Source organism: Papio anubis, chromosome 2 (assembly GCF_008728515.1).
Source record: "Papio anubis isolate 15944 chromosome 2, Panubis1.0, whole genome shotgun sequence".
In the NCBI taxonomy this organism is placed as follows: Eukaryota; Metazoa; Chordata; class Mammalia; order Primates; family Cercopithecidae; genus Papio; species Papio anubis.
This window is the reverse complement of record NC_044977.1, coordinates 192,990,802-193,006,583: the sequence shown is the minus strand read 5'-3', so window position 1 is coordinate 193,006,583 and position 15,782 is coordinate 192,990,802. Positions and strand designations below refer to the sequence as shown.

Below are 15,782 nucleotides of genomic sequence, written 5' to 3'. Positions count from 1 at the left end.
TCTTAAAAGAAAAAAATCACACACACACACAGATGAGCCAGGTGTGGTGGCACACCCCTGTAGTCCCAGCTACTTGGGAGGCCAAGGTAGGAGAATGGTGTGAACCCGGGAGGCAGAGCTTACGGTGAGCCGAGGTTAGGCCACTGCACTCCAGTCTGGGCGAGAGAGCGAGACTCCGTCTCAAAAAAAAAGAAAAGAGGCGGGACACAGTGGCTCACACCTGTAATCCCAGCACTTTGGGAGGCCGAGGTGGGTGGATCACGAGGTCAGGAGATCGAGACCATCCTGGCTAACACGGTGAAACCCCGTCTCTACTAAAACTACAAAAAACTAGCTGGGCGTGGTGGCGGCGCCTGTAGTCCCAGCTACCCGGGAGGCTGAGGCAGGAGAATGGCGTGAACCCAGAGGTGGAACTTGCAGTGAGCTGAGCCCTTTGCCCATTTTTAAAATCAGATTTTTTTGTTTTTTGTATATTTTTATATAATCTTTTATCAGACATATGATTTACAAATATTTTTCTCTCATCCTGTTGGTCATTTTTTCTCACTCTCTTGATAATATCCTTTGATGCACAAATGTTTTTCATTTTGATAAAACCCAATTTATCCATGTTTTGTTGTTGTTTCATGTGCTTTTAGTGTTACATTCAAGAAATCATTGCCAAATCCAATGTTATAAAGATTTTCTGGCTGGTCATGGTGGCTCAAACCTGTAGTCCCAACACTTTGGGAGACTGAGGCAGGAGGATAGCTCGAGCCCAGGAGTTGGAAAGCAGCCTGGGCAACATGGCAAAACCCTGTCTCTACAAAAAACACAAAAATTAGCCAGGCGTAGTGGCTTGCACCGACAGTCCCAGCTACTCAGGAGGCTGAGATGGAAAAATAAGTTGAATCTGGGAGATCAAGTCTGCAATGACACTCCAATCAGGGTGACAGAGTGAGAGCTTATAAAAAAAAAAAAAGTCGGGCCGGGCGCGGTGGCTCAAGCCTGTAATCCCAGCACTTTGGGAGGCCGAGGCGGGTGGATCACGAGGTCAGGAGATCGAGACCATCCTGGCTAACATGGTGAAACCCCGTGTCTACTAAAAATACAAAAAACTAGCCGGGCGTGGTGGTGGGCGCCTGTAGTCCCAGCTACTCGGAGGCTGAGGCAGGAGAATGGCGTGAACCTGGGAGGCGGAGCTTGCAGTGAGCCGAGATCGCGCCACTGCACTCCGGCCTGGGTGACACAGTGCGAGACTCCGTCTCAAAAAAAAAAAAAAAAAAAAAAGTCCCTCTTTTTTCTTCTAAGAATTTTATAGTTTTAGCTCTTAAGGTTAGGTATTTAATCATTTAAGTTAATTTTTGGGCCAGATGCTGTGGCTCATGTCTGTAATCCCAGCACTTTGGGAGGCCAAGGTGGGTGGATCACCTGAGGTCAGGAGTTCGAGACCAGCCTGGCCAACATGGCAAAACCCTATCTCTACTAAAAATACAAAAATTAGCCAGGTGTGGTGGCAGGCACCTGTAGTCCCAGCTACTCGGGAGGCTGAGGCAGGAGAATCGCTCGAACCCGGGAGGTGGAGGTTGCAGTGAGCTGAGATTGCGCCACTGCACTCCAGACTGGGCAACAGAGCAAGACTCCATCTCAAAAAAAAAAAAAAAGGTAGCCGGGCGCGGTGGCTCAAGCCTGTAATCCCAGCACTTTGGGAGGCCGAGACGGGCGGATCACGAGGTCAGGCGATCGAGACCATCCTGGCTAACACGATGAAACCCCGTCTCTACTAAAAAAAAGATACAAAAAACTAGCCGGGCGTGGTGGCGGGCGCCTGTAGTCCCAGCTACTCCGGAGGCTGAGGCAGGAGAATGGCGTGAACCCGGGAGGTGGAGCTTGCAGTGAGCCGAGATTGGGCCACTGCAATCCAGCCTGGGCGACAGAGCGAGACTCCGTCTCAAAAAAAAAAAAAAAAAAAAAAAAGGTAATTTTTATATATGGTGCAAGGTAAGGATACACCTTTATTCTTTTGCAGATAGATACCCAGTTTTCCCAGCACCGTTTGTTAAAAAGACTGTACTTTTCCTATGGAGTGCCCTTGGCACTCTCGTCCAGCCAGGGTTTATTTCTGGGCTTTCTATTCTATTTCACCGGTCTATGTGTCTGCCCTCATGCCAGTACCACACTGTTCTGATTATTACCTCAGTTTTGTAGTAAGTTTTGAAAAATCAAGAAGTGTGAGTCTGTTACCGCCCAAGGGGTTCACCTTGCCTGCTGCCTAGACAGAGCCGATTCGATTCATCAAGGCGGGGGACTTGCAACAGAGAAAGAGTAACTCAGGCAGAGCCCGGCTTGTGGGAGACCAGGGTTTTGTTATTACTTTTATTATTACTCAAATCAGTCTCTTGCTGGGTGGGGAAGCCAGGGACCGGAGTGCTCACTGGTCAGGGATGAAATCCCAGGGAGTCAGAGCTGTCTTCCTGCGGAGTCAGTTCCTGGGTCGGGGTCACGAGATCAGACCAGCCAGGTTATCGATCCGGGTGGTGCCAGCTAATCCATCAGGTGCAGGGTCTGCAGAATATCACGAGCACTGATCTTGGGAGCCATGTAGGGAGGGTCAGAATCGTGTAGCCTCCAGCTGCATGGCTCTTAAACCAGAATTTCGAATCTTGTGACTAATGATAGCCTCACAAAGGCAGTCTAGTCCCCAGGCAAGGAGGTCTGCTTTAGGAAAGGGCTGTTATCGTCTTTGTTTAAACTATAAACTAAGCTGCTCCCAAAGTTAGTTCAGCCTACACCGAGGAATGAACAAGGACAGCTTGGAGGTTAGAAGCAAGATGGAGTCGGTTAAGTTAAATCTCTTTCACTGTCTCAGTCATCATTTCGCAAAGGCGGTTTCAAGTCCTCCAACTTTGTTCTTCTTTTTCAAGACGGTTTTGGCTATTCAGGGTCCCTTGAGATAACCACATGAATTTTGCCTTTTTTTTTTCTTTACAGAGATAATCAAGTCACTACATGAATTTTTATTTTTTATTTTATTTTATTTTGAGATGGAGTTTCACTCTTGTTGCTCAGGCTGGAGTACAGTGGCGCAATCTCTGCTCACCGCAACCTCCACCTCCCAGGTTCAAGCAATTCTCCTGCCTCAACCTCCCGAGTAGCTGGGATTATAGGCACCTGCCACCAAGCCTGGCTAATTTTGTAGAGACAGGGTTTCTCCATGTTGGTCAGGCTGGTCTCGAACTCCTGACCTCAGGTGATCCACCTACCTTGGCCTCCCAAAGTGCTGGGATTACAGGCGTGAGCCACTGCGCCCTGTGTGAATTTTTATTTTTTATTTTTTATTTTTTTGAGACGGAGTTTCACTCTTGTTGCCCAGGCTGGAGAGCAGTGATGTGATCTCGGCTCATTGCAACCTCCCCCTCCCGGGTTCAAGGGATTCTCCTGCCTCAGTCTTCGAGTAGCTGGGATTATAGGCACCGACCACCATGCCCGGCTAATTTTGTATTTTTAGTAGAGATGGATGGGGTTTCTCCATGTTGATCAAACTGGTCTCGAACTCCCGACCCCAGGTGATCTGCCCGCCTCAGCCTCCCGAAGTGCTGGGATTACAGGCGTGAGCCACCACGCCCAGCCAGAATTGTTTTCTTAATATCCTTTCGGAAAGTTCATTGCTAGTGGGTAATAATGCAGCTGATTTTCCTGTGTTGATTTTGTATCTTGCCATGTCTCTGAATTCTGGAGTGAGATGTAACCATGTTACTGTGGATTCTTTAGAATTTGCTACATGTAAGAGCCTGTCTTCTGTGAACAGAGATGATTTTACTTCTTCCTTTCCAATTCAGATGGGATTTATTTTTGGTCGAGTTCCCGTGACTACAAGGGCTACTCCTGTGTTGAAGAGAAGTCCTTATCTTCTTTCTGATCTTTGGGGTAAAGTTTTAAGAAATTCACCATTGTATATGTATTATATGTATATGATATTAGCTGTGGGTTTTTCAGATATAACCTTTATTATTTTGAAGGAATTCCCTTCCATTCCTAGTTTATTGACTGCTTTATCATGAAAGTGTGTTGGATTTTGTCAAATACTTTTTCTGTATCGACTGAGATGATCGTTTGGGGTTTCCACTTCATTCTATTAATTAATTAATGTAGTATATTACATTGGTTGATTTTCCTATGTTGAACCGTCCTTGCATTTACAGAATAAACCTCACTTAGTCACAGTATATAATTATTTTGATAAGCTGCTAAATTTGGTTTGCTAGTATTAAACATTTTGCATCAATATTCATAATGGCAGATGGGCGTGGTGGCTCACACCTGTAATCCCAGCACTTCGGGAGGCCAAGGCGGGTGGGTCACGAGGTCAGGAGTTTGAGACCAGCCTGGCCAACACAGTGAAACCCCATCTCTACTAAAAATACAAAAATTAGCTGGGTATGGTGGTGCGCACCTGTAATCCCAGCTACTGAGGAGGGTGAGGCAGGAGAATCACTGGAACCCAGTAGACGGAGGTTGTGGTGAGCCAAGATCATGCCACTGCACTCTAGCCTGGGCGACAGAGCAAGACTCTGTCTCAAAAAAGAAGAAGAAGAATTCACCAGTGAAACCATCTGGTGAAGAAAAGGCCAGGGTCTTACTGATTCGACCTTAGTAGTTTGGAGTCTATTTAGATTTTCTACTGCTTTATGAGTCATTTTTGGTATATTGTGTATGTCTATGAATATGCCCATCTATTCTAGGTTATCCAGTTTGTTGGTATACAATTGTTTATGCTATTCTTTTATAAACTTTTTACTTTCTGTTAAATTGGTAATAATGTCTCTAATTTCATTTCTGATTTTAGTAAACTGAATCTTCTCTCTTTTTTTCTGAATCCACCTAGTTAAAAGTTTGTCACTTTTGTTGATGTTTTCAAAGAAAAACTTTGGTTTCATTGATTTTCCTTGTTTTTCTATTATCTACTTCATTTATCTCAGCTCTGATTCTTTATTATTTCCTTTTTTCTAGCTTTGAGTTTAATTTGCTCTTCTCTTTCTAGTTCTTTGAGGTGTACAGTTAGGTTGTTGATTTTAGATCTTTCTTCTCTTTTTAATATAATTATTATTTGTCAATTATGCCTCATAAGAAGAAAAGAATTCTGAGTAAAAAATAAAATAATACAGAATTTGTCCATTACATAAAAAATAAAACACAGCCATATTTTATTTACAAAAGAAACATTTTATGTAGACAGACATATTCTAAAAGTGAAAGGATGAAAATAGATCATGCAAATATTAACCAAGGGAAAAATTATATGGCTATATTACTATCAGACAAAGTAGATCTAAAGTAGAATTACAAGACATAAAGATACACATTTCAAAGTAATAAAAAGATCAATTCCATAGGAAGCTCATAAATTTGTAAATACCTAATAGCATAAATTTCAGTTATATAAAACTTACAGAACTATAAACTATGGTTTATAGTTTATAACTATAGAAGTAATATACAAGTCCAGCCAGGCACAGTGGCTCACACCTGTAATCCCAGCACTTGGGAGCCGAGGCAGGTGGGTCACGAGGTCAACAGATCAAGACCATCCTGGCCAACATGGTGAAACCCCGTCTCTGCTAAAAAGTACAAAAATTAGCTGGGTGTGGTGGTGTGAGTCTGTGGTCTCAGATAGTCAGGAGGCTGAGGCAGGAGAATTGCTTGAACCCAAGAGGCAGAGGTTGCAGTGAGCTGAGACCACACCATTGCACTCCAGTCTGGCAACAGAGTGAGACTCCATCTCAAAAAAAAAAAAAAAAAAGAAGTAATATACAAGTCCACAATCACAGGGGACACTAATCCACTGTTTGCAGTATTTTTCTTTCATGTATAGATTGACAACTATACATTTCCCTCTTAATGCTGCTTTTGCTGCATCTCATAAGTTTTGGTTGGCATATTTTTTTTCATTTATTTATCTTAAGGTATTATCCAATTTCTCTTGTGATTCTTTCTTAGCTCATTTGTATTTAAGAGTGTGAATTTCCAGCCGGGTGCGGTGGCTCGTGCCTGTAATCCCAGCACTTTGGGAGGCCGAGGCGGGTGGATCACAAAATCAGGAGTTTAAGATCAGCCTGGCCAACATGGTGAAACCCCATCTCTACTAAAAATACAAATATTAGCCAGGCGTGGTGGCACAAGCCTGTAGTTCCAGCTACTCAGGAGGCTGAGGCAGGAGAATTGCTTGAACCCTGGAGACAGAGGTTGTAGTGAGCCAAGATCATTCCACTGCACTCCAGCCTGGGCAACACAGCGAGACTCCATCTCAAAAAAAAAAAAGAGGTTTAATTTCCATATATGTGTGAATTTTCAAGTTTTCATTGTTATTGATTTCTAGTTTCATTCCATTGTGATTGGAAAAAAAGCTTCGTCTGATTTCAGTCTGTTAAAATGTATTAACACTTGTTTTTGGCCAGGTGCCAAAACAAGTTTGTATCAAATCTTTTATCAATATGTAATGCCCTTCTTTGTATTTTGTCATCATTTTAAAGTCTATTTTATCTGATAATAATACAGCCACTCAGCTTTCTTTTAATTACTATTTGGTAAAATACCTTTTTTCATCATTTACTTCCAACATTGTATCCTTACATCTAGAGTGAATCTCTTGTTGACAACATTTAGATGGATCTTGTTTTTTTTTTTAAATCCACTCTGCCAATCCCTGCCTTTTCACAGGAGAGTTTAATCCAGTTACATTTAACATTAGTGATAAAACAATATTTTCTTCTGCCATTTATGCATTTGTTTTTGTATGTCTTACATTTTAAAAATTCCTCAATACCTTAATTACTGCCTTTTTGTATTTTTTTTTTTTAGTGTACTTTTTAAAATCCTTTCTTCATTCCGTTTCTGTACATTTTTAAGTTATTTTCTTAACGGTTAACATGGGGGCCACAATTCGCATCTTAAATGTGTAACAACCTAGTTTTGTTTGTTATGTTTGTTTCGAGACAGGGTCTCACTGTGTCGCCCAGGGTGGGGTGTAGTGGAGCAATCCTGGCTCACTGCAGCCTCCGCCTCCTGGGTTCAAGTGATTCTCCTGTCTCAGCCTCCCAAGTAGCTGAGATTACAGGCATCCACCACCACACCCAGCTAATTTTTGTCCTTTTAGTAAAGACAGGGTTTCACCATGTTGGACAGGCTGGTCTCAAATACTGGCCTGAAGTGACCCACCTGCCTCAGCCTCCCAAAGTGTTAGGATTACTGGCGCGAGCCACTGTGCCAGGCATCCAGTTACAGTTTTGAATTACACCTACGTACACCTGTATTACTGAACATAGGAAAGAGATATTCATCACAAATCCATGATGGTCATTACATTTATTTCCTCAATCAATAAAAGAGAAAGAACAGGTAGGAAAGACGAGTCATTATTCCCGAGAAACAATCAATCAAGAATATATCTAATCCAAACTAATGATGTGAAATATTTAGTTCTCATGTCAGGTATGTGATTCTGCTTTTACTTGAATAAAATTAAAGTGTGGAAACTGGCCGGGCACAGTGGCTCACACCTGTAATCCCAGCACTTTGGGAGGTCGAGGCGGGCGGATCACCTGAGGCTGGGAGTTCAAGACCAGCCTGGCCAATATGGTGAAACCTTCTCTACTAAAAATACAAAAATTAGCCAGGAATGGTGGCGGGCGCCTGTAATCCCAGCTACTCGGGAGGCTGAGGCAGGAGAATCGCTTGAGCCCGGGAGATGGAAGTTGCAGTGAGCAACCTGTGTGCTCCAGCCTGGGTGAGGGAGTGAGACTCTCTCTCAAAAAGAAAAAAAAAAAAAAAGGAGCAAAAAAGTGTAAAATTTGAGGTAAAGGAGAAGAACGTGGACCACAATTTTACACACGCAGTATTTTTGTAATGGAAATAAAATAGACATGCAGATTTAAAAATAATAATAATCGTATATACGGGTCTACTCAGATGTCCTGATGTTACATTAATTTTGGTAATTTGAATATATCAATAAACTTGTCTACTTACATTTAAGTTGTCAAATTTGGGGGCCTAAAGTTGTTCACAGGGCCAGACGCAGAGACTCACAGCGGGAATCCCAGCAGCTCGAGGCTGGGGTGGGAGGGTCACTGGAGGCCAGGAGTTCAAGACCAGCTTGGGCAGCAGCGCAAGAGCCTGTCTTTAAAAACAAACAAAAAAAAATTGCAGCGGCCGCCGCGGCCTGTGCCCGCCCGTGCGGCGCTGGCGGAGCCGTGGTGGGGTCGGGCGGAGGCGGCTCCCGCGGAGGGTGGTCCCCGCCCACGGCCGCCATCGCGCCGCGCTCGCCTGCCCCCTGCCGGACGGACGGAGCTGACGCTCGCGGCCTGAGGCGCTCGGGCGAGACCACCCGTCACCGCCCTCACGGCAGCCGAGCTCAGCGGAGACGCGACGGCCCCGGGGGCTGCGACCCGAGGAAAGGAACTCACGGTCACGTCGCGGCCAAGATCCAGACCGGCCGGCGCCGTGGCTCACGCCTGTGGTCCCAGCATCTGGGAGGCCGAGGCGGGCGGATCGCCTGAGGTCGGGAGATCGAGACCAGCCTGCGCAACACGGCGAAACCCCGTCTCTACTAAAAATACGAAATATGAGCCGGGCGCGGTGGCGGCGCCTGTGGTCCCAGCTCCTCGGGAGGCCGAGGCCGGAGAACGGCGGGAACCCGGGGGGCGGAGCTTGCAGTGAGCTGAGATCAGGCCACTGCACTCAAGCCCGGGCGACAGAGCGAGACCCCGTCAAAAAAAAAAAAAAAAAAAAAAAAAAAAAAAAAAAAAAAGAATAGATGCTGCAGGTCATGAGAAGATAGAAGCTTCCTGAAACGAGCTACATAATCTTCAACAAGAGAAAAACTCCGTGTCAAAAAAAAAAAAAAAAAAATTAGGACTTGTTTTACCACCCAATGTATCAGTTCATTCTCACGTTGCTTTAAAGAACTACCTGAGACTGGGTAATTTATAAAGAAAAGAGGTTTAACTGACTCATGGTTCCGCCGGCTACACAGGAAGCATGACTGGGGAGGCCTCAGGAAACGCACCATTGTGGCAGAAGGCGAAGGGGAAGCAGGTGCATCCCACACGGCTGCAGCAGGAGGAAGACAGCAAAGGTGCTGCACGCTTTCAAACTCCCCGATCATGTGGGACCGATCATGAAAACAGCAAGAGGGGATCCAACCACCTCCCACCAAGCCCCCTCCGCCAACACTGGGGATTACGATTTGATGTGAGATTTGGGCGGGAACAGAAATCCAGACGGGATTACCCAGTGTATGGTCTGTCTTGCTGAATATACCACGTAGACCTAAAAGTGTACTTTGCAGTTGTTGGATGTGGTGTTCTACAAATGTCAGTTAGATTGAGGTGGCTGATACAGTGGTTCAAATAATTTGTCCTGATTTTTTTGGTCTAGTTTCTGTATTTACTGCTGATAAATGGGTGTTAAAATCTTCTATAATGGCAGAATTTTCATTTCTTTTTCATGTATTTTAAGGTGCATACGTATTTATAAGTGTGCTATCTTCCTGAATGGCCCTTTTTACTATTATAAAATGCTCCTATTTTGTAGTGCTATCTGTTTGAAGTCTTTTTAATCTGATATTTATATAACCATTCCAGCCATACTATGCTAGTGTACACGTTGTATTTTTTCCCATCTCTTTCAATTTATGTCTTTAAAGTTCTTGTAGGCAGCATATAAATGGGTCTTGATTGCTTTTTAATCGTCAGTCTTGATTAGAATGTTCACACGTCAATAATATAACTGTTGATATGGCTGGACTCGGCATGCCAGCTTACTAGTTTTTTTGTTTGTTCCTCTTTTGGTTTCTGCCAATTCTTTCCCTTTTGAAGTCACTTCTCCAAGTTGTACTCCCCTCCACAGTTCGCCTACCTTTGTTTACATCTCAGGTTTGGGAGAGCTTGCCCCTGTCTTACTGAGCTTACAGCTGTAAGCAGCAGAAGGGATAGGTTGTAGGGGGCTTATGTGGTGACAATAGCACCAGAGCCCCCATATATGCTTTCATGAAGATCTGGTAGATAATTCTCATTTATGCATAGACAACTTTGAAAGTGTACGTAAGAAGTTGGTAAATGGCCAGGCCCAGTGGCTCACACCTGTAATCCCAGCACTTTGGGAGGCTGAGGCAGGTTTATCACTTGAGTCCAGGAGTTTGAGACCAGCCTGGGTAACAAGGCAAAACCCCACCTCTCAAAAAATACAAAATTAGCCGGGCGTGGTGGCGCCTGTCTGTAGTCCCAGCTACTCTCAGGAGGCTTAGGTAAGAGGATAGCTGGAACCCAGGAGGTGGAGGTTGCAGCGAACTGAAATCATGCCACTGCAATCCAGCCTGGGTGACAGAGCGAGACCATCTCAAACTAAAAAAAGAAAAATGGGTAATTGTGGAGATTTAGAGGGATGACATCACTGGAGACTAAGAGGAAAATACTCTTTAATACAGACTTTTCTGCACTTCGACTGTATGTGAATATTTTCAAAAAAGGCATTAAAAATTATACAAAGCTGGCCAGGCGCAGCGGCTCACGCCTTTAATTCCAGCACTTTGGGAGGCCAAGGCAGGTGGATCACCTGAGGTCAGGAGTTCAAGACCAGCCTGGCCAACATGGTGAAACCCCATCTCTACTAAAAATACAAAAATTAGCCGGGCGTGGTGGCGGCGCCTGTAATCCCAGCTACTGGGAGGCTGAGACAGGAGAATGGCTTGAACCCGGGAGGCGGAGGTTGCAGTGAGCCAAGATCATGCCATTGCATTCCAGCCTGGGTGACAAGAGCAAAACTCCATCCCAAAAAGGAAAAAAAAAAAAAAAAGGAATATAAACTATCTTGATAATTTTTAATGATTATATGCTAAAATGATAGTATTTAACATATACAGATAAAACACTAAAATTTCACCTATTTTATTTTTCACCCTTTACCTTTTAATGTGGCTACAGGGACATTTAAAATTACGTATGTGGGGCCAGGCATGGTGACTCATGCCTGTAATCCAGCATCTTGGGAGACCGAGGTGGGCAGATCACTTGAGGTCAGGAGTTCGAGACCAGCCTGGCCAATATGGTGAAACCCCATCTCTACTAAAAATACTAAAATTAACCAGGCATGATAGCCCACACTTGTAATCCCAGCTGCTCAGGAGGCTGAGGCAGGAGAATCGCTTGAACCCGGGAGGTGGAGGCTGCAGTGAGCCGATTGCCCACTTAGAAGACAGCGGCAATCATGTACCTTGGTATTTACCTAAAGAGCTGAAGACCTAGGTTCACAGAAAAAACATGCACACAGGTGCTTATCAGTTTATTCATAACTGCCAAAACTTAGAAGCAACAAGATTACTTAGTAAGTAGGTGAGCTAGATAAACTGTGCTAACTGCAGACAACAGAATATTGTTCTGTATGAAGAACACATCATGAAGACATGGAGGAAACAAATGCTATTGCTTAGTGAAAGAGGCCAGCCTGAAAAGGCTATATTCTGATTCCAACTGTAACATTCTGGAAGAGGTAAAATTATGGATATCGTAAGATCTGTGGTTGCCAGGACCTTACAGAAGAGATGGATGAATGGGCAGAGCACAAGATTTACAGCAATAAAACTATTCTGTAAGGTATAGAATGGTATTACGCATTTGTCAAAAACCGTAGGAGAACAAACCCTAATAGAAACAGCAGACTAACGGTGCTGACGGCGCTAACGGTGTGCCCACGCAGGCTGCCCACTGTAACAAACACGCCGCTGAGGTGCAAGGTGCTGGCAGTCATGGAGGATGTGTACGTGGCAGAAACGGTGGGTATGTGGGAATTCTGTTTAATTTTGCTATAAGCCTAAAACTGCTCTTTAAAAAATTTATCTAAAAACGACAACTCAGTGTTTAAGTATTTTATTAAATCAGATAAGGAATCTCCACATTGTTGCACGTAACAGCTTTTATACAATGATAAGGACATATCATTTGTTTACAAAGAAAGTCTAAAATTTCAACAACATTCAAAGAGCTAACACAGTAAAGGTCATGCAAGTTCTAGAATAGCGAATCATGACAGAACTCACTAATTGTATCCTTTACCTCCAAAAGGCCCATCTCCTTAACGAGAAGACATCTGAAGACCAGGAGCTTGTCACTAGTCTGGTATTTCATTCAGGAATATTGAGCCTGTTACCACACACTGGCTTGATAGGAAGTAACTCAACCCTACTATAGAAGAGGGTTTTCTGAAGAGACTGACTGCTGCAAAATGTATGCCTTTTATTCATGTTGTGTTACACTATGAGTATGTCACACACTTTCATTTAAGTATGTAAGCGTAACACCCAAACCAGGAATCTCGGCTATGACCTTTTCACATAGCTACACTAAATGTCAGTCCAAGATAAAAGAGGAGATTAAAGATAAAACTGAAGATGAAAGAGACTGTGAGTAGTGAAATGATTCCAGTGAGGCTGTAAATCTAGGTGAGTTACACTAAGAACCTCAAGAGACCCCTATGAGCCTCTTCCTAGGAGGCAGTTTCAAACTGCCCTATGACAAACAGCTGATCACGTTTATAACGATGGTTCACTCATGTAGCTTCAAACTTATTCATACCTACATTTAATTTATAACCACAAATGGGTAGGCAGACGTGTCAAAGATCTTCTGGGGACTCTCCCTCCCCACACCCCCCAAACCTCCTATACAAAGTCCCCCTGCTTTAAGTCAAAAGGCCAATTCTGAATTAAAACTTGTCCGCACTAAGTTTATAGGAGGTAACATGCAAATAAGGTGATAAAGTTAAAATGACTTGTCAATAGCAAACATTACAAATGTATGCTACTATCCTGTTAAGTAGAGGACCTGGAGAAACCACAAAGATAACAAAATCCCACGTTAAATTTCAAATTTTGTAGTAATTTCATTTTACAGTGGTTGCATTTACCCACCAAATGCTTAATGACCACAAAATGTTTCTGCAACTAAAACTAAAAGATAGGGAATTATAGGAGTTGGGAATACATGTTAGATACTAACGATCTTCAAGCTTTGAAGATGTCATTGCATGAAGAAAATTATGGGAAACACTGTTCCCGATAATTACTTACACCCTTTAGTGTAACATATGGAGACCACTGTCTCCGATACAGACCCTGTGGTAGGTAAAAACTACCTTGTTCTTTATACATTATGGAAGACACTGCTCCCGATAATGTGTTAGGATTGTGACAAAGGTACTGGAAATTTTGCAAAATGGGAATTAGAGTTATACCTTGGATAAACTGAGCTATAAAATTGTGCAGGAGTACTTCCACAGCCTTTAAGTGACATTTATTTATAACTTGGTCACAATTCATTGCATTTAGGAAAACTAGCATTCTTATCTGGTCAGTGCTCACTTCTTAGCAATCCCTAATTAAATTTAATTCATCTCTAAATCTTAGCTTCAACTTTATTCAATTACATTTGGCTTGCGGCTGTTTTCCAAAACCCCTAAGTGTTGACCATAAATGCAAAACTTCCAGTATCTGTTGAGTTTTATTAGCAGATGCTGCTTTTATTTAAAAAAACCGACAGTATAACTGTCATAATTATGGAAGGCACTGCTTCCGATAATTATATTCTATAAAAAAAAACATCATTTATAGTGAACTCTGTCACTGATAAATAAACAATAAATATCTCAGTGCCAAAAGGACAGAAAGCTCTCCCCTAAGATTAACACTTTGGCCAAAATTTGGCAGTGTATTATTCTTTGAAGTCTGACAAACAGAGTCTGCAACTAAACACCTGAAACTGGTTCTCTTTCAATGTGCTTTGGAAGAAACAAAAATAACAAAGAACTAAATGGAGGCTTACGGGGAAGGGACAGAGGAAAAGAAAATATGCTAAGTCTTTGGCTTCTGGTCCCCTCTTTTCATAAATGACATTGAGGTGAACATATTAAGGCCTTATTCCTGCAATCAACAGTTGAGCCTCATTTGATCCAGCAGAAGGACCTCCATTTCAGACCCCACTGGCAAGAAAACAAGCCCATCTCTTCGGAAAGTTAACTGTTTCTTTCAGGAATGAGGAAACCAGCTACGTTCCTTATGGAAAGGCTCCGATCTCATTTGGAGAAGGTCTGTCGACCTGGTGTCTCCTAGCCGGCATCAAATGAAGTTGGAGGATCACTCGAAGTAAGCGACCCCTTACAGCCTTCAGCAGAGACCAGCCCTTAGGGTCCACAGCGATCGCTCACATAACTGGTTTCTGACATTTTCATTAACACCACCAGGAAAGAGGCAGTTACCATTACACAGCACTTACGACTCTAGAGAGGGGAATATTCCATCAGGGACATTTTTTAAGTGGTTATTCGCTTTAACGTGAAGGACAGGTTGTCTACCCTGGATTAAAAGCTGCTGCCTAAAGACATCTAGTAGTACCAAGATGATGGGATGGAATTTTCACATCAGGTTTTGAAGCCCTACTGAAAACGTAGCACAATCAGCACGAGTCTAGAAACTAGACTATCCTGCTGTTCTGACGTAAGCTACGGGTATCACGTTTAAAACTCATTGTCAATGTCCCAAACGTCACCAGAAAGGGCATTTGCAGCTCCCTGAATAGTCCAAGTCGCGAGAGCCAGCTGGTTTCTGAACAGCGTTTCATTAAAAGCACTGTTATTCTGTCTACGCAGTTTCAAGCTCTCCAGTAAAGCGGACAGCGTGTGGGAGCCGGAGCCCCAGAAGACGTGCCGGAAAGGAGACTCTTTTGGAGACACATAGGGTGAGAGGAAGTAATACTCGACCTATAAAACAAAACATCGGGCAATTTACACTGTCCTGTGACTTCTGTAGCAAAACAACTGTTCACTTCCAACATAAAGTTTCCCAAATTAGGAAAGCTGATCGCTCTTTTATTTTTTTTTTGAGACAGAGTTTCTCTGTTGCCCAGGCTGGAGTGCAATAGCACAATCTCGGCTCACCGCCACCTCTACCTCCTCACTTCAAGCAATTCTCCTGCCTCAGCCTCCTGAGTAGCTGGGATTACAGGTGCCGCCACCACACCCGACTGATTTTTGTATTTTTAGTAGGGACGGGGTTTCTCCATGTTGGTCAGGCTGGTCTTAAACTCCGGACCTCAGGTGATCTGCTTGTCTTGGCCTCCCACAGTGCTGGGATGACAGGCATGAGCCACTGAGTCCAGCAGCTGATCAGACTTTCTGTAGCAGAGTGAGGAAAACAGAATGCTGGGAACCAGGCTAATGCTAATCTTCTAAGGTTAAAATTCTAAAGGAGGCCGGGCACAGCGGCTCACGCCTGTAATACCAGCACTTGGGAAGGCAGAGGCCGGTGGATCACCTGAGGTTGGGAGTTCAAGACTGGCCTGGCATGGCCGGGCGCGGTGGCTCAATCCTGTAATCCCAGCACTTTGGGAGGCCGAGACGGGCGGATCACGAGGTCAGGAGATCGAGACCATCCTGGCTAATGCGGTGAAACCCCGTCTCTACTAAAAAATACAAAAAACTAGCCGGGCGAGGTGGCGGGCGCCTGTAGTCCCAGCTACTCAGGAGGCTGAGGCAGGAGAATGGCGTAAACCCGGGAGGCGGAGCTTGTAGTGAGCTGAGATCCGGCCACTGCACTCCAGCCTGGGCGACAGAGCGAGACTCCGTCTCAAAAAAAAAAAAAAAAAAGACTGGCCTGGCTAACATGGTGAAACTCCGTTTCTGCTAAAAATACAAAAAATGAGCCGGGCGTAGTGGCGGGCACCTGTAATCCCAGCTACTCGGGAGGCTGAGGCAGGAGA

The 15,782-nt window shown here is 43.9% G+C and overlaps 1 protein-coding gene and 1 long non-coding RNA gene across 2 annotated transcripts in view; both read right to left on the bottom strand.

Moving 5' to 3' along the window:
• Positions 1 to 1,961: 1,961 nt before the first annotated feature.
• On the bottom strand, positions 1,962 to 8,575 carry LOC108584759. Its single transcript, XR_001900296.3, has 2 exons — positions 8,005 to 8,575; positions 1,962 to 2,544 (listed from the first exon to the last, which is right to left on the bottom strand). It is a non-coding gene; the product is annotated as an uncharacterized LOC108584759 (long non-coding RNA).
• Positions 8,576 to 11,884: 3,309 nt separating this feature from the next.
• TFRC (transferrin receptor) overlaps positions 11,885 to 15,782 on the bottom strand; it is a 33,688-nt gene continuing 29,790 nt past the window's right edge. The window contains exon 19 of the mRNA XM_031663946.1: positions 11,885 to 14,784. Within this exon, the coding sequence (XP_031519806.1) occupies positions 14,542 to 14,784 (243 nt within the window). The 3' untranslated portion in view covers positions 11,885 to 14,541. The remainder of the gene's footprint in view (positions 14,785 to 15,782) is intronic.